We start from the raw sequence: 23,559 nt of genomic DNA on the forward strand, positions 1-23,559 counted from the left end.
CAGGGCAAAATTATCGCCCACAGTCAAAGTTCTTCTTCCAGAAGAAGCATTATCCACATTTAGTACTAATGGGAATGCTCACCGAAGCAGCAACAATCTTCCTGAAGAAAGAACTCTTCAGAGTTTTGTAATTATTTTGTAATGCAGATAGCATATATATGTATATGTATAGGTATATGTATACGTAGTGTATGTGTGTGTGTGTGTGTGTGTGTCTGTGTGTCTGTGTATGTGTGTCTGTGTGTGTGTATAAGTTGTCAGAAGTCTGTGGAATAAAATTTAAAAATCTGAAATAATCATGAGATGAGAAGACCATCTAGAGTCATTACAAACCTTAAACACATTATAATAGGGGACCAGCACTCCAAGCAATCCATTCTGGTGCTGTTTCTCATTTAAGAAAATCAACATTCCCATCAATGAAAGGAGAAAAGAAAAAGTTAAGCCAGAGTATGTTTAGTTCACACGAAAGGACATTACAATTGCTCAGTAAAAGGAAGCACAGAGAAAATGTTTTATTGATGCGAGTGTTTTGTTATTATACATATCCATCCATCCATCCATCCATCCATCCATCCATCCATCCATCCATCGACCTGCATATTGACTACACTTAGTATTCATCCACTACCAACATGTCAGTCAGTCGGCCAGTCTGTCTTGCTCTGGCCGCGTCCCCTTATAAAGAGACATAGAATCCTCTAAGGTGCTTTTTACACTGAGCCCCATCTTTGAATTTCTGTATCTTTACATCACTCAATTTGAAAAAAAAATAATAATTTTACCAAAAAAAAAACAAAAAAAAAAACCAAACCAAAACAAACAAACAAACAAACAAACAAAAAAAAAAAAAACCAACCTGAATGATGTTAGTATGGGTTCGCTTCTTGAGTCTGACCAAAATTAAATTAAGTTACATTAAAAGATAAAATATTCTTTAACCATGCTCTAGTCATCGGTCATGCTTCTATATATTTTGCTGGGCCTAATTATGCCCGTTCACAACAACTTTGACAAAGCTTGTCGTGATAGTTGAACTGAGTACATCCTCAATATCTCATTAGGATGCTCATTTCCTAACACTGGGCCTTCTGGCCACAAGGTCCTGCTTTCTGAACCATTGGCAGTGAGTCAATTTAACTAGAAACCCCTCAGTCCTGAAGTAAGTTTTCGGCAAGAAATAGGGTTTAAATGTAAGTCCTTGAGGAAGGAAGGAAGGAGTGTGACCCACCCCTTCACACTCCACATCATGGCTATAAAGCCCCACTTGCGTCTGTACACAGAGCTGAGCCCATCCCAGTACTCATTCCTTCTTGTGACATCAATGACTTGTCTTCATAATGTCAATTCTTGTGATCCTATTTTTAAGATTTATTTTACTTTTAATTATGTATATATGCATTTCGATATGCTATGTATCTTATTCTCTATGCATATGAGTGTCTGTGTGAGAATATGTTTGTGTGGGCATACAAGTGTCTGCAGAGGCCAGAAGAAGGCATCAGAACCCTTGATACTGGGCTTTCAATTAGTTGTGAGCCACCTTGTGTGGGTGCTAGGGAACAGATTCACAAAGCTCCCCACATCTTAATCACTGTGCCAGCCCCCATCCCCCTTTTAGTGAGCTTTTGCTTTTGAAACAAATTTCTTTCTTATTTCTAAGACACTGTCTCATGTGGCACAATGCCGTTCTTTACACCATTACGTAAGCAGTGATGACCTTGGACTTCTGATTCTCTGGCTTCCGCCTGTCCAATACTGAGATTACAGGCGCCTTCACCACAGCCAGGTTACGTGGTTCTGGAGCATAAGTACTAGAAGTTTCTGCATGTTAGACAAGCACTCCACCAACAAACTTCATTCCCAGACAGGTGATTAACTTTTTTAGAAAAAATTTATTAGGACTTTCTAAAACCAAAATTCTACAAACTCATTAATCTTTTAAGGTCCCTGGTTTCCTTTAGTGATGGTTTCTTTTTTAATCTCACAATAACTCTGGATAGGTAGGCAGGTATTTTTATCCCTTTCTTTCGAGTTATAAAATTGAGGTACGGAGAGGTCAGAATCTGAGAAAATGAGTGTGGGAGCCACGGTCTCCTACTTTTCAACCCCAGACTCCTTGTGTTACAGGGGAGACGGTTGTCTGGGAGTTTAGAATGAGAATGCCATCGATGGTTCCAGGGCAGCACAGTTCTAATATATCTGGCTGTTGAATCAAACTAGATAGCACCGAGTTAAGTAATGTGGATTTGGAAATAGAGAAAGAAACCCACAGAGCTACAGAATAGAAAATGTCTGCACAGGGGAAAAGAAACAAGTCCAGGCTGGCTTTTAGGTTTAAAATCAGAAATGTTTGAACAGCTACCTCATAACTGTGTGAATGTGAATAAAGAACAAAAGTATCCAAATAGCTGTAAGAAGTTTAGCGTAGAATGTTTGCTTCATTGCTCGCGATAGGTTATGGGTTTGTTTAAATTTTTCCTTGTCTTCATCTGTTCGGTGCAAAATTAGTCTTTAGCATCTGACTTGTAGAGATCTTAAATGATGATTTAAGAAATGTAGCACAAACAAATGTAAAATGGAGAGATTGAAAACCACACCACAAAATTAGATTCTAGCATGCATATGGATTACATAAATACTATTGACTATGATTTGAAAGAAAAATAGAGAAGAAAAGGGGAGTGACTTGGAGTGTCAAATACGAATTAACTGATTGCTAAATTTTGCTTTTTTTAATACTGAAAAAGAGAGGAAAAATGCTAATTTATGTCTGTCCTCCTCCTCTCTCTCCCTCTAAAATATTCACAAAAGACTACAAACTATTAGAGATGATGGTGAATAGAAGGGCATTTTTTTTCTTTAAATTACGTTCACAGTAAGACATTGCCTTGCCCCTCCTCTCACTCACTGTGAGGAATCAGGGAGGGGCCAGTATTGCTTCCTCATGGAAGCTCAGTTTCTGACTGCCCCCCTATATTCTCTGTTTTCCCAGAATAGTATTAGTTATCCGATAGTGAGTCTTTCCCTGGCAAAATCTAAATTTGACTTTTCTCACTTAATTTGTTGACAAAATACCGAACCATGAGCATGCAAATTTTATAAATTGGTGATAAGAGTTGAGAAATCCACACACCTTCCCTTGGGGCTTAAATTTAAATTCTGTTTCTTTCTAAATTACTAGGGCGTTTTCGCATCAAGAATTGTCAATGAGATATGAGAAAAATCTTGCCTCAAGTGAATCCTGCTTCCTATTTCCTGTTTTCTCTCGTGGGTTTAGTAAGCCTCTGGGTAACCTATACAAGAATAGCTAGCTATGTGTGTGCTAATGTGTGCTTGTATCTGTACATGTGTGTGTGTATACTTGTGTGTTCATGTGTGCCTGTATGGGTACGCATACTTCTGCATGTGTATGTGTATGCCCATGTTTTTGTTTGTGTGTGTGTGTGTGTGTGTGTGTGTGTGTGTGTGTGCGCGCGTGCGTGTGTGTGTAAGAGAGCAGAGGGGGTGTACATGGGTGTAGGGTATGTCACAGTATGAATGTGGAGGCCAGTGTCATTTCAACAATGTCTGAATCGTTATGCTATTTTGAAGACCAGAAGAGCTAATGCATTTAAGCATCTAGACTGATACACAGAATCACATGCAACTTCACATACACAATACAGTGTGAATATCTCCAACCAATGCTACTTAGTAGTGGCAAAACAGTGCCTCAAAATAAATTATTTGCTTCGAGAGAGGCAACTGCTAAATAATGATCCCAGGATCACATATCAATTTGATGTCTTCTGTATTATATTGTCTCCCATATATTCGGTTTTTTCACTCAAGCCTGTACCTTGGTCAGCACACGTCAGAAGTATAAATGTACTTTACTGTGCATTTACTGTATTTTTTCTGACATGGGAAACAATAAATTCTATTATGGGATAGGATTCAAATTCAAGCAGGTTTTAAAGCGTTCCATAAATGGAAAATAATCCAATACGAACCACTTCTTTGAATAAATTTGTAACTCATCAGACACACTATGGCTGAAATAATGAGCTAATCTAAATGGATGTATTGTTTTCCTGAGGATGTTATATATCGTTCTATATGAGGATCAAAGAATTGAGTATGTGGAAGGCAATCGCATATTACTGGGAGCTTTTCTTGCTATACAGAAAAGAGCTATTAAATGTTAAAGCACTTACTGCAGCTTGCCGATGAGTGTTGGAAAGTATCCCGTGAATCTTCACTTTGTCCTTTTCCATTTGGTCTATGTTCACCCACAGATCCCGGCTGGCAGAATCCGCTGGACCATATATCCGAGAAATGTAGTAATTGTGATCTGTGTCCTCCTGCATTGGTGGAAAAAGATGAGCATTAACAACAGGAATGTTTCTACTAATCTTAGATAATTCTTCTATGACCAAAGGTATCAGTGGTCTTCAAACTAGCAAATGACTTAAGTAGACTCTTAGCAAAGTGAACTAAAGTGAGCATGATACATCTAAGTCATCCTCTTAAGAAGAAGAAACATTTAAATACGAAAAACTTAGTAGAAAATTACTACATTGTGGACAATATGTTGTTTTTGTTTTGTTTTGTTTTTGTTTTGGTCACAGTAATAATAAAGGCAACTGCTAACAAAACAAACATGCTTGATTTAGAAATATTTACCAAGTGTCTTAGCTATATAATTATAATGTGTGTCTACAAAATTAACTTATTCTTTAAAAACCATTATATTGGGGCCTGTTTGCAGTTAATGGTCCTAGGAAGTCAGATAGTTGCTTAATTAGATTACTAAAATCTACTGTTATTTGAATTCCCAGGATGGGTCTCACTACAGTGCTTTTCACAGAGAGGTTATTTATGTCTCAGGCTCCATGGGGAAAATGGATGCTTTAAAATCATGTGACACTTGAATAATACAGATCACATACATGTAGGAGTCATAATATGAAATGATGCCCAGGGATCATGGAGGGATTGGGGGTTGGCTCCTCCACTGTAAGCATGTGACATTCAATATGATGATCTGTATTTGGGTATCAATCGACCAAATAAAGGACAGACACAGCACAATGGATCATTTAAAAATACTTCACTTTGGGTTGGGGATTTAGTTCAGTGGTAGAGCACTTGCCTAGCAAGCTCAAGGCACTGGGTTCGGTCCCCAGCTCCGAAAAAAAGAAAAAGAAAAAAAAATACTTCACTTTTACTGATATGTATTTTATACATTTTTCTTTGATATATGAGCATATGCATATCATGCTGTTATCTTTGGATGTCTGAAGAGGGTCCTTGATACCTTGATATCTATAGTTAAAGACGGTTTGGGATGTATCTGGAGTGGTGGGAACCCAACTCAGGTTCTCTGGAAGAACCACTGAGCCATACTGTCAGATGTGCCAAAGAGATATGTCTGTTTATTCAGCACTTTGAGAGGCGAGGGAGGGGAAAGGCAAATCACAGGAAGTCACTGGCCAGCTGGCCTTTCAATCTGTGAACTCTATATTCAGTGGGTGACTCTAACTCACATAATAAGGTGTTAAATTACAGGGAAAGAGAGCCGATACCATCCTCTGGCCTCTGAATGTATTATACAGATACCTATGCAGTGCTGTGAAATATGCACATGCCCGAGAAATATGTACAACTACACACAAACACTTATAAATGCAATAGTGGTTATCAAGTTGCAGTGTCACAAAATGGAAAACATCTGAGGACATTCAAGTAAATGCGAGAGAAAAAAGCATACTGAGAAGACTGTCTAGGATTTGAGCAATACAAGTTCAGGAAGTTGTCTAACACAATTGTTATCAATGTATTACTGGAATAAAGTAAAGTATCAAGCTTCTTGGTCCAAAGCTGAATCTAGTGTATGTCTTCACACCGCACCAGGTACATGTGGACAGAAACTCATTAGGGAAGGCAAAACAGTGTTTAAGTCTAAGCAGTATTCAAAGGGATTTTGCATCATCCCTAAAAGAAATATTAAAGTTCAACATGGAAATGCTGCGAACAATGAATGCTAACCAAAGATCGAGTTTTTACTTTAATGAAGTTTATAGTTTAAAAAGTTCAATTTGTAAAGTTCTAGCTACATTTGGGGCTCTGGTCAGATTCCTCTGTGTGCCCACATTGGTGAAATGTCTGCAAAGCAAGAATAAAAGATGAGACCCAAAGGATGTGGGAATAATTTGCCCTGAAGTTGGGAGTGTGAGTATCCTTGTGCGTTTCCTAGTCTTCCAAACACAGCTTCATAAGAAGAGTCATTAGCAGCAAAGGCATTGAGTCCTATCTCTTAGTGTCTGCTCCAGCTCCCTCATGCCACCCTCCTACCTGGACTTCTTAACGAGCCATTTGCTCATCCTGCTCTTTCTACCTGCCACAGAGTGCAGCAGGCATGTGTGAACGTAAGTCCAAGACGGACAGTCAACAAGGCATTTAGGGGTTCAGAGGACATACAGTTGCTTATTCTGCTTGCTGATAGGTCTACATGTGAGATTTGATACTGCTGCCATTTTAGCATCATAAGCCGACTGCTGAAGATCCAGGTAACAACACAGAGAGAAGAGGGAAAAGGCAATGTAGAACCTGCTAAAAGGCAGCAGGTCCAAACAGCAAAGAATGATTATTTAGTTATAATGAATATTAGAAAAGATGGCTTTGGAGAAAACACCCAATGAATGTCAGTATTACAAGATTTTTTACAAAGACTTGCTAAAGTCCACAATACAATCTTTAGGCATACTGTGTACGTGATTATTAATGCATAAGGTTTCACAAATTAAGAGTAGAGTTCACTATAAAAATAGAACTCAACACTTAAAAGAAGAACTGTTTTTTTCCTTAATTTCTGTAATTCTTAAAACAAATGATTTGTAGATAATATGATAAATATCACTGTAATGAAACAAGGAATTATCTACAAAATATATATATATGTATACATATTACATATGCATATATACTAGCTTAAAAACAATACTGTGTCTTGAAAATACTGAAGTTAAGCTAAAGACCTGCCGCTGACTTGTAGAGCTCAAGCTTGCCAAGTTGTCATGGCAACTTTTATTCAAAGATGAAAGCAATTTATTGTTTACCTAAGCATGTAGGCATACAAGTTGTTAAATCCCAGGGAGGTATTTGTTTCAGACACTCAGGAAAACCATAAAATAGATGTCTCAAAAAATGAGACATTTTAGCACCAGTAAATTATTCAAACTACCTTTTTGTCATCTTTTTTTAGGCATAATGATATTTAAAGAGTTATTGAAAGTCACTCTGGGCACAAAGTTTTATTTTCTGTTCTAAAGCAAAACTGTTTCTAGCACAAGAGACAATAAAGCAACACGCTAGTGTGATGTACCTTCTTGGCAATTCATTTAGGAACCAACTGTTACTAAAAGTAGGTGGCTCAGTGGGTGACTCTAAATGCTATAAACTCAGGTCGTCAAAAATGCCTGAAAATGTGCAGCTGTAGGGAAACATAGGGCATCTTCCGAAAACCTCAGAGGACAAGTTGCCATAGCTACAGGCATTCGGCAAGATCCAGTCTATATCACCTATCCTCAGTGTCCTCTCTGCCAGGGCTGTTGGGGCGATTAACTATAGTACAGATTCTTTGACACAGCAATGACATGTGAACTTCAAGTTCATTTCATTGAGAACTAAAAGAAATGGAGAACTTATTGTATGGCTATCCATGTGCTAATGATTTCATATATCTGGATATATTAAACATACTCGAGGTTCTCAAGCACGGTCACTTTAAACTATGACTACCACATAAATAGTAGTCTAAATTAAAGAGGATTTTAGTGCTCTTTCCAGATGTGAGGTTTATTTTGTTCTTGAAAAAATGTTTTGGAGAGGCATTATTATTTATTTAAACATAAAGATATTTGAAATACCAAGTGTGTAAATCCAGAAAAAACAGAAAAACATTAATTCACTGTGATCTAAACCAATGTGCTACTATAAGAGAGTAAAGGGGGAGATCCAATAACAAAGCTGACGAAAGGGCAAAGTGAGAGTGAGAGCTCGAAGAGGAACGTGTGAGAAATGTGACTCTATTCTTCCTCTGCCAACACAGCCTCGAGAAGTCCACAGCATGAAATAGAAAGCACAGGATGTAACATGTCCGGGATAGATGCTACGGGATAAACATTGCAGACCCTCCCTCAAAATCTATATATGAAAAACTCAACTCCCAATATCCTCGAAGTTTTCCAGAGGGTATGTACTGGGGTAGGTAAAGTTCAACAATGTCATCAGAGTGAAACACTGACAACATTGGGTTGATAAACATAAAAGGGGGCATGGATTTTCTTCCTTCCTCTTCTAGATGCTTCCTTCCATGCCTCTTCTCATCCCTTACTCTCCTCTTCTCTTCCCTTAGATTCCCTCTTTCCTCAGAATAGGTTCTCAGAAAATTTGTGACAAAACTGTGTATACTGTGAATTTTCCTGTTGATAATCCCTCTCCATTCCCTTGCCACAGGTTTGCTAGAACCTACTAGATATCTCGGGCTAGCCTTAAACTCATGGCAACCTCCCAAGTGCTATGGGAGTGAGTCTGCATACTTGGATCAAGAGAAATCCTATAGGAATCTGAAAGAGACAAATCAGATTCTATGCAGTAATGAGAAAACATTGGATAATCTAACACCTTCATAAGAAGCATGAATCTTTCATGGAAGCAAAATCTATAGATCTCAGAAAACACAGTCATGATTCAATGTCTCTCCTACCAATTATATTTTTAAGTAAAAGGCAGCATCTTTCTAATAATAGAGGTACAGAGAAAATATGACACCAATGAGAAATTCTTGAACATAGAGAACCTACTATTAAATTAGTCATGGGGTTATTAAATTGTCTATCATATGGATTCCAGTGGGCAATTAGCTATGTGGTGCTGTGGTTCTGTAGAAGAGCAGAAGCTATGGCAAAGGTCTGATGATAAGCACTGACTCTGTGTCAAGAATACTTCACAAAAGGTCATATACAGTTATAACTATAAGTGGTTATGCAATCTCTTTCAATCATGAGTATATAGTAATAATATTCAAATTGCTATGCATTGAAGGTGAAATGCCCTGCAGAGCTCATGTCTTGAGTGCTTGCTCTCCAGTTAATGGCACTATTTGGAAAGTTTGAAGAACCTTTAAGATAAAGGCCTCAGATGAAGTAAGGAATTCCCTAGAAACAGTCCTGTGTCCTGGCTTGTCCATTGCTTCTTGGTCTACTGCAATATGTCTGCCTCCTGCAAATGAACCTGCCTCATGACCTGAGATAACCTGCTACGACATGAGTGTCACAAAGAATTCAAGTGCTTTATATAACAGTGACCCCATAAAGACTTTTCTTCCTTAGTTGTTCCTGGTAGTCATTGTGATAACAAAATAATTAATGCACTGACATGATTAGCTCATGATTCATAGCAGTTAATTAACAGGTAATCCTGAAAGCATAGAAATACTTGGTACAAAAGTTTTAATTTTTTAAAGTCATCATTGGAGGCAGAAATGTGAAACTGAATGCTTAGAGTTCCATACATGTCACCAAAGGACAGCAGAAAAATATTAAACTCATTACTTACCTCGAATACCATATTCAAGCACATCTCAGTTTTATGAAATTACATTTACCCAAATGGGAATGTATATTTTTAGTTACTTGCCTCTTGATCCTTTCTGATCATATATGTTTGTATATGCATGTGTATAGATACATATGTAATTAATATATGTTATATATCTCTGGAGAATATATTAAACACATCCTAACTGGTTAATTTTTAAGCAGTAACAACTAGATGGAATTGCTTTCCTTAATAAGTTACTTGACATTTTCATAATTAAAACGTTATATAAGACTGAGATTTTTGTTGACACTTGTACAAAACACTGGGAAATTCATGATTTCTCAAAGGAAAAAAAACAGGGTCTTTGAGAAATCCATACAATATATTTTTGAACAAGGTATTTAGTCTAAAAATCCAATCTTTAAATAAAAATGTCAACATATTTAAATAGGCACAAGGCTGTTCACCGTGAACAGATAAAAGAACTATTGAAATTTTACATCTTACGCTTTGAAGACTATCAAAAGACAAGTCCTTAACACACTAAGACAGACAAGCAAAATAGAATTACAATTCAAGAACGTGAATTATTTTGGGGCAAAGACGATATACAGACTTGAACTAAATATTTTCTTTTAAGATATGAGCTTCTGAGAAGAAAGAATAACAATATCAACCAACCAGACCCCCCTAGAGCTCCCAAGGACTAAACCATCAACCAAAAAGTAAATGGAGGGATCCATGGCTTCAGCTGCATATGTAGCAGAGAATGGCATTGTCTGGCATCAATAAGAGGAAAAGCCCTAGGGGTTGGGGATTTAGCTCAGTAGTAGAGCGCTTGCCTAGCAAGCACAAGGCCCTGGGTTAGGTACCCAGCTCCAAAAAAAAAAAAAGAGGAAAGCCCTTGGTCCTGTGAAGGCTTTGTTCCCCAGTGTAGGGGAATGGCAGGGTGTGGAGTGGGTGGGTGGGAAAGGGAGCATCTTCATAGAAGCAGGGGAAGGAGGCATGGGAGAAGGGGAAACCAGGTAAGAGGATAACATTTGAAATGTAAATACATAAAATTTTCAACAAAAATAAAATAAAAAGATACTAGCTTCTTTGACTTATATGACATTCAATATTTTAAAGTAATGATAGAAAATTAATTTTAGCATTAAGAGAAATGTAAGAAAATAACCATTTTTGCCAAATGTTAAAAGACTGAACTTATATAATCACTATTGACAGCACCATATCACATTTCTTAATTTTTAATGATTGATGTACAAATAACTTCATGTTTTTACGGTATTGGACATGAGAAACATTTTTAAAGTGAGTAAGAAAGTGAATACTTAATAATTATTCCAGGGCAGTATTAGATCTTGAAGTATTTTGTAAATTAACAAGAGTTGGGTTTTTAGCAGGTACTCATGTTTCTGTTAAGTTATTGTCCAGTATAACCTGCTGCATTATTTCCAGGCCATGTTAAAGTCTCACAAAAGGATCTACAGAGACAGTTACATTCGAATATCTGTGGGCAAGGAGATGGCAGGTAGCTAATAGAGGAAGCATTAGGTATGCCCAAACACTTGCAGGCTGCTATCTGAACTCCATTTCTTTTAGGCTTGACCACTAATGAGCTATGTCACATTAGTGAAGTCACTTATTCAGTTATCCATTCGGTTCATATCGGTTTTGACATTTCCGATAGCCATTTCATCAGCTAGGATCACACACTGGATGAAACAAGATAGGGATCTATAGTAGCATACTGACGTCATCCTCACGGCATGGAACAGCACAGAGTAGAACACATAGAAAGCGAAGTAGATAAAGACCACATCATACTCCACTCTACCCAATCTCCTCAGAAGAAAGGGATCTATAGGTACAGGTATGAAATTTTCATGTTGGATTAGTTTCATTATTAAAATCCATGATAGTTGATGATAATACTTAGCTTTCCTTCACTGTATTGATAGAACTAAATGAAATTAATGCATTTAAGCATATTTTTAAAGTACGTGAGCAGGATGTAAAGGATTCGCCATTATTAAGTAAGTCCCATATAGTTTCAGAGTGATAGGATGAATTATATATTACTTTTGTGTAGCCCTTAATACCTATCAGGAAGTAGTACATTAACATCTCCTTCAGTCATAAACAGCAATGCCATGATATGCCATTTCATTTATTGCTATTGAGCTAGAAGAATGGAAATCAGACCGTGTGAGTTGGCTATGTCAGATCATTGCAACAGATGTTATCACGCACATCTGTTACATTTTCTTTCTGTTCCCTATGCAGTCATCTTCATTTCCCTACAGAGTATCACATGCTTTCCTCTCTTATTTACTCTTACATCTATTTAAAGCTGGCTCTGTCTTTCATTTCTCTTTTATTCTCACTTATTTTTTTCTCATGTGTTCCATCCCTACCATAGTTTCCCCTTTCCCCTTGCCTCCCACTTCCCTCCCCTTTACTACCCCTCTCTATAGGTCCACTTCTCTTCTGTTTCCTTTCAGAAAATAGCAGGTCCACAAGGGATGTCAGCCAAACATGGCATAAGGAGTCACAAGAAGACTGGGTAAATATCTCAGGTCAAGCCTGGGTGAAGCAACTCAGTAGGAGGAAATGTGAACAAAAAAAGCAGGCAGAAGAGTCAGGGACACCTCTTGTTCTCTCTGTTAAGAGACCACAACAGAATACTGAATACAGAAAGTATGGTAATGTGGTTCATTTACACAACAGAATACTACTCAGCTATTAAGAGTTTTGCAGGTAACTCAGACCCAAAAGGACATGCATGGTATGTTCTCACTAATAAGTGGATATTAGCCAAAACAAAACAAACAATCAAAAAAAGAGTACAGAATACACAAGATACAGTCCACAGAACTCACAAACGTCAACAAGTTTAAGGACCCAAGAGAGGACTCATCAGTTCCACTTGGGAAGGAGAAGGAAGCAACCAGAAGGGGGGAGTGAAGGAGGGACAGGGGAGGGAAAGGGGATGGAGGAGAGGGGAAACATGATCTGGTATTGGGTGGGGAAAAGGACTGAAGCACTGAGGGCCAACAGAAAGAATGGAAACAGGCGACCTCAAGAGGAAGGAGGTTGGGAAGACCTTCTAGAACTAGAATGTACCAGAGACCCAGGAAGTGAGAGACTTTCAGGACTCAAAGGCCCTACAGTGGAGAGAGGGAACTTATTGAATCCACCTCAGAAAGACAGAGCATCAAGTGAGGGATGGGCATGCTATCCCACCGCCAAAGCTCTGCCTAATAATTCTTATCTGAAAAAACTGCAGCAACAAAAATGGAGGAGAGCCTGAGGAAAAAGAGGCCAGAGAAAGGTCCAAAGTGGGATGTAGCTAAAAGGGAGGCGCCAAGCCCTCACACTATTACTGAGCCTATGGAGCACTCACAAAAGGGACCTCTCATGACTGCCCCCTGAAAGACCCAACAGGCAGCTGAAAAAGTCAGATGCAGATATGTACACCCACCAACCAACAGAAGCTGCTGACTCCTCTGGTTGAATCAGGGAAAAGCTGGAGGAAGCAAAGGAGGAGGCCAATCCTGTAGGAGGACCAGCAGTCTCAACCTGAATCCCTGAGACCTCTTAGACACAGATCACCAACCAGGCAGCATACACCAGCTGAGACGAGGCCCCCAACACATATATGACAGAAGATTCCTGGGTTTGGGTTCAGTCAGAGAAGAAACACCTAATCCTCAAGAGACTGGAGGCCTCAGGAAGTTTAGAGGTCTGGTGGGGTGGGGACATCGTTAGAGAGGTGGGGAGTGGAATGGTGGGGTGAGGAGGCATGGGATGTGGAACCCAGGGTGGTGGGTAGACCGGTAGAGGAATACACTCTGGAGTGTAAAAATAAGTAAATAAATTAATTAATTAATTAAAGAGTCCCACACAAACACCAAATACAGAACCTAAGATATATGCAGAATTAAGACCTATACTGACTCCCTGATTGTCACATCAGTCTCTGGAAGTCCCTATGGACCCTATCTGTAGGCCGTGTTCTTGTGCTGTCCTTGACCCTGCTGGATCCTACAATCCTTTCCGAAGCAAGCTTGTGCAAGTATTCTAATATCTAAGAAAATAGGTTTCAAGCCACAATTAATTAAAAGAGATGAAGGATACTTCAAGCTCACCCAAGAAAAAAATGCACCAAGATGACATCTCAATTTTTACAAGTATGCCCCAAGCACAAGGGCACTCACATTTGTAAAGGAAATATCAGTAAAGGCTAAACCAGAGGTCTAACCTCACACGGTAATAATCAAAGTTTCCAGTACCCCACTTATTCCAATAGAAATGTCATCCAGACAGAAATTAAACATAGAAATAGAGTTTGCATATCTTAGGAAGAAAATGCATATAGGTAATATCTACACAACATTTTATAGAAATATAAAAGAATATACCTTCTTCTCAGCACCTCACTATGGAAATTTCTCTAAAACTCACCACATGCTTGGTCACAAAGCAAGTCTCAAGAGATGCAAGAAAATTGAAATAACCCCCAGGATGCTATCATGCCACCATAGGAAAGCTGTGATGTCAACAAAAGAAATAGCAGAAAGCCTACAAACTCATGGAAGCAGAATAGGTCTCAACTGAATTACTACTGTATAAAGGCAGAAATAAACAAAATTAAAGACTTTCTAGAATTCTGTTATTTTCCATGCTCTACACACCCGTTTGGGACAACTACCCTGCGTTCTTGTCCCAATGGTTGTGAAGCACTGTTTTAGGGAGTGTGGTACCTCTAGCTGTGTTCAAAATGCTATGGGATGGGCGATTTACACAACAGAAGTTTATTTTCTATTTATCGAATGCAATTTTGCAAATTCAAATGCAATGCGGCTGCTATGTAAACGCATTTCTGAAGAAATTATGATGGAAAGTCCAGGTTTGGTTCCTGGGCTTGTCCTTCCTTTTCCCCTCGCTGCCTCTTTCTATCCCTGCTGTACCATTCCATCTCAGCCGTCTTTCCCCTTCATAGCCCATGTGAAGATCTGCTGCCCCACCCCACCCCAGTACTTAGAGCATTCTGTCCTATCTCACGACTGCTTTCCAGTTTGCTGGCTTCCATTGATGCCTCTCCCATTTGGATTTGCATATTTAACATTTAGAAGCTAAGATCTGTATAGGGGAGGGAAAAATATTCTGTTTATTTGTCTTAAGTTTCCTCACTTAATATAATATTTTCCAGTTCTATCAATTTTCCTGTGAATTCAGTTTAATGTTTCCCTTTGTGGCTAAAGCCTCCATGCTGATTTCCATAGTGACAACACAGTTTATACCACAAACAGGAGTGGTGTCCTCCTGTGGGCTCATCAGCATTTGCTGTCATATTTTCTTGGAAAGAGCCATTGTGACTGGGCCCAGAATAGCAAAGTAGGCTTATTTTGTATTATTTTCTGCTTTCTAAAGATTCTAAACACATTGAAAATATTTATTAGCCAATTGGACTTTCATGAGGACTGCCTATACAATTCTTTTTCCCATGTATGAGAAGGCAGTGGTAGTGTGTATATGTTTAAATTTTGCAGTTCCTTATATCTTTAAGATATTAAAACTTTAAAAGTGTAGCTGGCAAAGATTATCTCCAATTCTGTGAGCTCTCTGTTCCCTCTATTGAAAGCTCCTTCTGTAGTGCAGAAGCTTTTGAATTTCGTACAACCAACCTTGTCCACTATTTGAACGAATTGTAGTGCTGCTCAATTCTACTCAAAGAGTTCTTACGAATATGTACATCATGAAGTATATTACCATGTGTTCACCAAGCTGTTTTGGCCTTTTTGGGAATAAGCTAAGATTTTTGAAATAAAGTAAATTTAGTACCTTTGTTCTGTCTTGTGTTTGCATACTGATAGATATATAAGAAGTCTCCTTCTTCTGGAGGCATACAAGGAAATTTGCCACCACCACTTACTGAATGCCTGCCTTTTATTCTAGTATGTGTGTTTTACTATGTATCCATATCTGTGTAAGTTTATTGCTGGGTGCACTGTAATGCTGTAATGGCCCATGCTCTATATAACTGCTTTGGGACAACTACCATGAGTTCTTGTCTCTATGGTTCTGAAGTGCTGTTTTAGGGAGCATGGTGGTTCTAGCTGTGTTCAGTCTTGAAGGACGTTGACTTCCCTTTGTGTTACAGTACTAACTTTAGGGTTGATCTCTTTCTAATTTTTATTTTTCACATCCCTTGGGGCTTGGAATTCCAAAGAATTCAAAGCTTGAACTCGCTTGGTTTCCTACTATGGTCCTCTTCCTGGCTTATAAAATATCACACTCTTGCTCACTAAATGGGGAGAACATTTGGTGTTTCCCCCTTCTACCTTGTAAAAGCAGTCATCTTAAAGGAGTAGGGTCAACAACCTTGTGACTTCAAGTAACTATAATTATTGCCTAAATGCTTTGGGTCCAAATATAGACTTATAGGATGCTAGGACTAGCATGTTTGAGGTTGGGGGCAAATGTAATTCAATCTATATAATATGTATATGGTTCCTTTATTAAATTTGGATTTATAAAACAAGCTTCAGATTTGTCACCTTTGAAAAATCATGTAATTTTCTAGAGCTAATAAAAAATGCCATTTAAGCCTTCTGATATAGGAGAGCATTCAGAAAAAACACAGTTGTCTGTCTTGATATAATTATTTCATAAAGGGGGAAGGAGGTTGAGAAGGAAAGTGAAGGGAATATCATTTGTAATTTTAAAAGAATTATCGAGAAGCATACTGAAAAGTCATCACTAAAGTTATAACCCAGACTTTCACATAAGCAACATCTGTGGAAAAGTTGAATGGTTTCTTCCAACTGGTCAGAACGTGGCCAAAGTTCTGATTCTAAGGTAACTATTACAATTCCCAAACTTTCCAGTCTGGCATTTCAAATGTCAGATATATTAATGTACTTTTAATTGGTCAGATTTTCCCTTGTGCTATTATGCATTTAATGCCAGAGAACACTGCCTCTCTTCTCCTTTTTCTCTCTAGTCCCTAAAGCAGCTAGACTGTCTAAAGCTTGACCCCCACCCCCATCCCACCCCAGGTTCATGCAGTGCCTAACCAAGGGTAAGACTGAGTAAGGAATTTTTATATTATTTTCCATTTTTTGGGTCAGAACTGAATCTTTCTTTACTTCTGATTGGATGTCGTTTTGCCATTAGCTTTCTGAGCCACAATTTTTCAGTGTTGTGAAATAGAAATGAGTTTTAAAAATAATCAAAGCAGGAGTGCTGGGTTGAGACTGTGTAACACAAACATGAGAAGACATGCTAGAATCTGGGAACTCTTATATACTACCCCTGTTAAACTAGGCACCATCGTTAAATAGTGAACGGCAACCGAAAACTGGAGAAAATACATTATTCTTCACTAAAATTTACTGAAGAACACACTCTCAACTATCAGGGCTCAAAGCATGCTGAACAGAGAGACAGGTACCCATCTCTGTCATCCACCACAGAGGGCTCTTGCTGAGTGGCTCTTTTTGGATTTTTTTGTTTAAAAATGAAGAAAGCAGGCAAAACGTATATTTATAACAATAGATAAGAAAGTGCGGCCAAGGCTTATGAGTCGCTGATACAACCAGCCTCTGGCTTGACACATTATGTGTTTAGCGGTTGTAACAATTTTGTGAATTAGGTCCTATTTTTGAAGAGCAGAAGCTGAAGCTGAGACATATGAAGTAGCTCGACCAATGCATTGCACCATCAATACAGGGATGTGAATGTTCCTGGGCCACTCTCGAGCCTTATGCTCTTTTCATTACCACAATACCTTTTAGATACCAAGAACATCTTACTACTTCCAAAATACATTGAACTTGTTCAGGTGGCTTCTCTGAACCCATTCATCAGCTCTATTTACCTTTCTCCAAAGTCCTTTCACTCTAGCATCTACAGGTACATTGCCGTCATACCAAAGCAAACCCTTTAGAACACAAAGCTCATTACATCGCTCCTCTTTGCTAGTGACAGTTTTCCATTGCACATGGAAGAGAACCCAAGTCCTTACCAGTCAATGAGGCTGGCTGGACATCACTCCTATGCTACCCCGCTCAGCACATCATGCACCAGCCAAGTTCTCCTTTGTGTTCATGAAAGTTTTGTATTTTCTAGCAGAGATGCTACTGTTCAAGGCACCGGATGCATAGGGATGATGATCCCCTATTCTTTTTCATTTCTTCCTTTATGTGCATGCTCTCTCACGCTCTCTCTCTCTCTCTCTCTCTCTCTCTCTCTCTCTCTCTCTCTCTCTCTCTCTGGTCTCCACTTCTACCTCCCAAATGCTGGAATTAAAGCATATGCCACTTTTATTCTTTATTATTTAATCCCTTTTAATTCTCTTAATATTCTTCGAAAACATTATCGCAAGACCTTTATGTTTTATTTATCTAGTCCTTATTTCCAAATCTTCAAATCTCTTTCTCAACTCTATGCCCTCTGCTTTATTAGAGGGGGTGGAAACATAATAATGAGTATGACAAATAGATTTATCAGCCATGCGGTTTGATATTCCTAATGCTTCCATGCTCTAAATCTCCTTAGCTCCATGTATCTGTCTGTTCTGGGGTAAGATATGTCCCTCATGGTTGGTGAGAGCTTTCCCACTATGGAGTAAGTTGAGCCCAGCGAGTCACTGGGATGCATTCAGCAGGACCTCATTCATGTTCACAAGGTTGTCGTCTTAGCACACCTATGGCCAGACAGGGCACAGGCTGAGGATAGTGGGATTCAGACGGTTTTGGTCTCTTGTCTAGGTCTCTGCCTCCATTGGTGTTCTCACAAGTACACTAGGCTGGTTTATTCACAGAGTCACAGAATAAGCCAAGCAAGTAGACTAATAACCTCTTGAAGCATCACTTGAAAGACCTGCATTATTTATTTTGGCATCGCATTATACCCGTTTCACTGTTCTCATGGATGGGACACTAGATTTGACATAGGAGGGGCCTCAAGAATTTGTGGTTATTTTGTCACATTATTTATTGCCCTGTTCCTGAGTACTTTGGGGAGTTTTAAATAGAAAAGCACTCACCCCCTGATTGAGGTTGCATTTTTACTTTGAGGAGAGGATATTCTGTTAATATGCAGGGTACAATCAATAGGTTTTTTGATAATCTCTGAAAGTGCTTCCCTTTGCCACAGAGGCACTTTTAGCACTGTAAATCTTCATACTGATTTCTAAGTCAACATTAAAAAGCCAAGGTCAAGTGATCAATTGGTCTAAAACCACATCTCAGAGAAACGAAAACCTTTTTGGAAATTCAGTGAAATGCAGACAGCTAATGCAGAGGTTAAATAAGAGCAAACACAAGGGTAGAGGTTTTGCTCACTATAGGAGTCATTAAGAGTGGGAGCTCGACGAGCCAGAGTAGGGCACTGAGGAAGGAGGGGTGGGTGGGTATGGGAGCACCTTCATAGAAGCAGGGAGAATCGGGGAGGGAGTTTAATTGGAATTTATTTATATTTGAAATGTAAATAAATAAAATAACCAATAAAATAACGTTAAACAATGAAACTCAGGAAAGAAGTTTGGAAAAAGGAGAGTATGGGAACAAGAAGCAAAACCACAATCTATTGGTCGTTTCGTTTTTAAATTACCAGTGCTAGATTCAAATGAATATTCTTATAATATTGTGCTTGCTGACTGTGCAGAAAGACTCGCAAGTCTATAAAGCTGACATTTAGATCTTGCAATAAAATTACAAGATAGCTGGAAGAGATTTTTCATTTCAGTGCAGCCCAAGGGCCTCGTTTTGCTTTCTGACTCTGCCTCGCGAAGCCACATAAAGGAAATATCAGTGTTCATGGCTTCTCGCTGTCTTAACTACCAGTGCGAAGACCTCTCTGAAAACTATAAGCAAGTAAATATTCAAATTAAGGAGGTCTAGCTGAGGGAGATTCATAAAACGACCTGTTTACTTATGAGCATTTCCTTGAGGTGTCATTCACATGAATTAACAAGTATTCTTGATGTGCTGAATGTGTATGTGAGAGTTCTTCATCTGGGTACTATGAAAAAATGCTTATGATATATAGCCCCTGCTTTCCCAACCCATTGAGGATATAAAATAGCATATGCTCTCAAACATCTCTCAGCCTAGCCAGCATAAGCAATATTTTAATGGCAAACTAAGTAGTATAACCCAAGGTGAAGACAGTCTTATTTTTGCTTAAGTAATTAGATAAACAAGACTCCAGGGAACTAGGAGATGTATTCTTGGTCTCAGAGACTGAATTGGAAATGGACATGGTCATTCTTAGCCCTGGTCTGAATATATGTGAATGTATGGAGACAGAATGAGATGATCTGGGAACTAAGAACACTGTCGCATAGAGGGCAGCAGGGTGATATGGGGATGGTTAGATGTGTGAAAATGACTGGGCACAACGCTCTCCCTGAGTGTCATTCTAGACCGTCTGAGAAAGAGCTAGAGCGAGAACAAGATGAGAAAGGCAGGCAGGGGTGTGTGGGTGTGGGAGGGAAGGGGGGAGAGAGGGAGGGAGGGGAAGCTCTTACCTTTTAGGGAATGATCTAGAAAATAGAATAAATCAGCAAACGAGAAAAATAAAGTCAGACGTTGGTTTGGAAGCTATTTCAATAGGTTAAGAATAGAGCCCAAAATACCTCAAGCTAAGCTGCTTACAGGGAAGGTAAAGGGCCTATTGTGGGAAAGGCTGTGAAGAATTCCAAAGATTTTACAGTGCATGAGAAGAGAGAAGCATTCAACACTGACCCCGAGGTACCTTTCTTTAGTCCGTAAACTAGGACCATCCAGAAAGCTCTGAATAACTAATGCCAGCAAACATATTAACGGAGAACACATCTCTATATCATACTGAATGCTAGAAAACAGTTCCAAGAAAATAAATACCACGGTCGCCCAAGGCCAGTTCATAGACTAGACACAGACTAAAGAGCTTAGTAGCAACCTGGCTTGATGAAGAAGTTCCTTTTGCTCCCTCTTCAAACAGCACCTGCCTTGGTACCTTTCCCTCACTGAACATTTGAACAGATGTTCCAGGTAAGACAATGCCAAGAGGTAACAAATGCCTTTGAACTGCAGCCATAGTTTGCAAATTTGTCCACACACTAGAATTACTTAGAGACCTTTAAAAAAATTCCACAGTTCATGCCATTGCACCAGATGGACTGAATAATAACCTGGGAAAGGGCACATTGTTATGATCTAACATGGAGACAAGTCTTGGAATCTTTGAGCAAAACCAAGAAAACTACCAGTTAGCTGAGTGTCCCATGCAGAGTTGATTATGCCCCCACTTACACTTTTAATATCCCAGATATATTTTCAACTTATTTTTATAGAATAATCAAATTTGTAGAGTTTTACTAATGCTTGGGATTTTCAAAACCACAGACAACAAATTGCTTTGCCCTAGAATTAAGCAGAAGTCACAAATGATCACTGGGAAAAGTGATCCTCCGGTGTTAATAACAACTTCAGAAATGTAGGTTGTGAACTGACTTTTCTAGGACATTTTCTGAACATTTAACAGGTAATATCTATACTTCTCTTAAATAAATAAATGTAAAGCAGTCCTATCAATTTTGCTATGTATATTTAATGTAGCATCCAAGTCTGTGTATTACAAGCTTTGAAACAAAATTCAAAACAAAGCCTCTTCAATCATTGAGTGATGAGTTGCATTGTTTTGAGTATTTATACATGCATAAGATTCCCATCTATCTACAAATATGTTATGCTAGTCTGCTATTCTTGCTGTAATAATAGAACAGCAAAACTCTGTTGATTCATGATCAAATATATATTTATTTTCTCATCATTCTGGAGTCTAGGAAGTTGATGGTCAACATAGGGGAGTCTGCTGAGTCTCCTTGCTGCATTTTATGTAGCACAGGGCAGATGAGCACAGAAGTAATATACCCTCTAGAAAATATTTTCCTGTCATCATCCATCCATTAATAAATATGGGACATTTGTAGTCTCAACAGTTCCCATATACCCTTTCCCTTAACATTGTTGAATTAGGGATAAAGTTCCTAACACTTGGTGGTAGACTCATCTGATACCATAGCAGAGAATCCCCAAGACTTGCACACTTATGCAGGACAAAATCTCAGTGATGACATAATTATGACAGTCTCAAATACATTTTTAATACACAGCACCCAGTAGAAACCAGGCCACGTGGAGAGTTCAGTATTTATACTTCTCTTGAGACCTGGGCTGATATAGAAATCTTGGTCACTGATGACATCTAGGCTTGCCTGTCTGTTGTCTTCAACATCTATTCCAAATTTTGTTCTCATTGAATCATCATGTTTCAAGGTCTGGAATTGTTAGATATTTTTTAAGTGATAATGTCATTTTTTGTCAATTCTATAACTTAAAAGAAAGGATACCAGTTTCTTCACAGAGACAAATATGTAACCACGCCACAACATTCAGTCTTATTTCGGCAATTTACAGACTCTGGTATGTGTGTGCACAAGACAGGATTGTTCCTGGGTAGTTGGGACCTACTTAGTAAAGTGCATTTTTTTTTTGCTATAGGGAACAACAAATATTTACAAGAAATTTTTATTAAATAAATATATCATACAGGGCAGGGCATGTTCAAACATGTCTGCAATCCCAGCATTTAGGAAAAGAAAGAGTTAAAGGCTATTTAACTATAATATACAGAGTTTAAGGCCTGACTGTGTTACATGTTACCTGACTCAAAAACAATGAAAATAAAATCATACAGACTCATGTATGAGCACATGCAAACACACACACACACACATACACACGCATGCACGCATGCCTGAATGAATGCCTGCACACACCCATGCACACACATGCATGCATGTATACCGCCCCACACATAAATGTACACATGCCCACACACTCACACACACATGCATGTATGCATGCCCATCCACACTAACGTGCACACGCACACACTCACGTGCACACGAACATGCATGCCTGCAGACATGTGCATGCACACGTGTATATATAAACACAACCAATCTCAAATGACTGGAGGCTTGCACTAACATTGCTTGTCATTGTCAAAGAGCTATGGAATGAATAATGTACTTTATAATAACTCAAGATTGCTTGTTTGTGCATATCAAATGAAATATTCTACAATAAAAAATAAAAAATAAAAAACAGAGTAGAAGTTATTAATGGAATACCCTTCCAGTGTAATTTGAGATCTACTTAAAACCTTGTGAGGTGAACAAAAAAACTTAAGAGGCGAAGGTACTGCTGTTGCTGTTGTAAGGAGGCAATTAACACTGCTAAGAGAGGGAGAACACATCTTCCCCAGGGATGGGCTTTTAATTAGTTATCCAGTTTTAGTGGTGAGACCTGAAAACATATGCATCAAAGCAACATTTATTCATATGTTGTGAGTGTGCCTCTGTGTGTGCATGCGTGCGCGCGTGCGCGTGTGTGTATGTATGTGTGTGTGTGTGTGAACAATAATTAAAGAGACAGAGTCCATTAGTTTCAGAGGGAAAAATGGGATATGAGGGGAGATTAAAAGAGGAGAGGGCATGGGGATAAATAATTGGATTGTACCTAATTAAAATAAGATCAATTTAAATAAACTTTGTATAAAATCCAACAATTCCTGTTTGCTTATGGATTTTCTCCTAAGTAGATAAGTTTCTTCTCATTAATTTACAATATAAGTAAAAGCTGCTTAGAACTGTTCCCCAACAAATACACTGGAATTGGCCAATAGTAGCTAAAGTTCTAAATATTGCTTACTGGTGAGACATCAACATCAGCCTAGAAAAACGTGATTACAGTTGTACCCAAATTAGGAGTGGGTTTTATTCTTGAAGGGTCATTACCATTTCAGAGAGGCAGGGATGGAGGATTCCTGGTTATGAATGAGGGAAAAAGTGAAAATGTTCAATCAGAGGACAAAGAGTAAACAAACATTCCTCACAGCCAAAGGATT

General features: G+C 38.6%; 1 protein-coding gene across 1 annotated transcript in view; it reads right to left on the reverse strand.

Moving 5' to 3' along the window:
- The window catches only part of Plxdc2 (plexin domain containing 2), a 186,248-nt gene that overhangs the window by 140,405 nt on the left and 22,284 nt on the right, over positions 1-23,559 (reverse strand). Inside the window, exon 3 of the mRNA XM_032885180.1 lies at positions 4,200-4,346. Coding sequence (XP_032741071.1) covers positions 4,200-4,346 — 147 coding nt within the window. The remainder of the gene's footprint in view (positions 1-4,199; positions 4,347-23,559) is intronic.

Source organism: Rattus rattus, chromosome 14 (assembly GCF_011064425.1).
Source record: "Rattus rattus isolate New Zealand chromosome 14, Rrattus_CSIRO_v1, whole genome shotgun sequence".
NCBI lineage: Eukaryota > Metazoa > Chordata > Mammalia > Rodentia > Muridae > Rattus > Rattus rattus.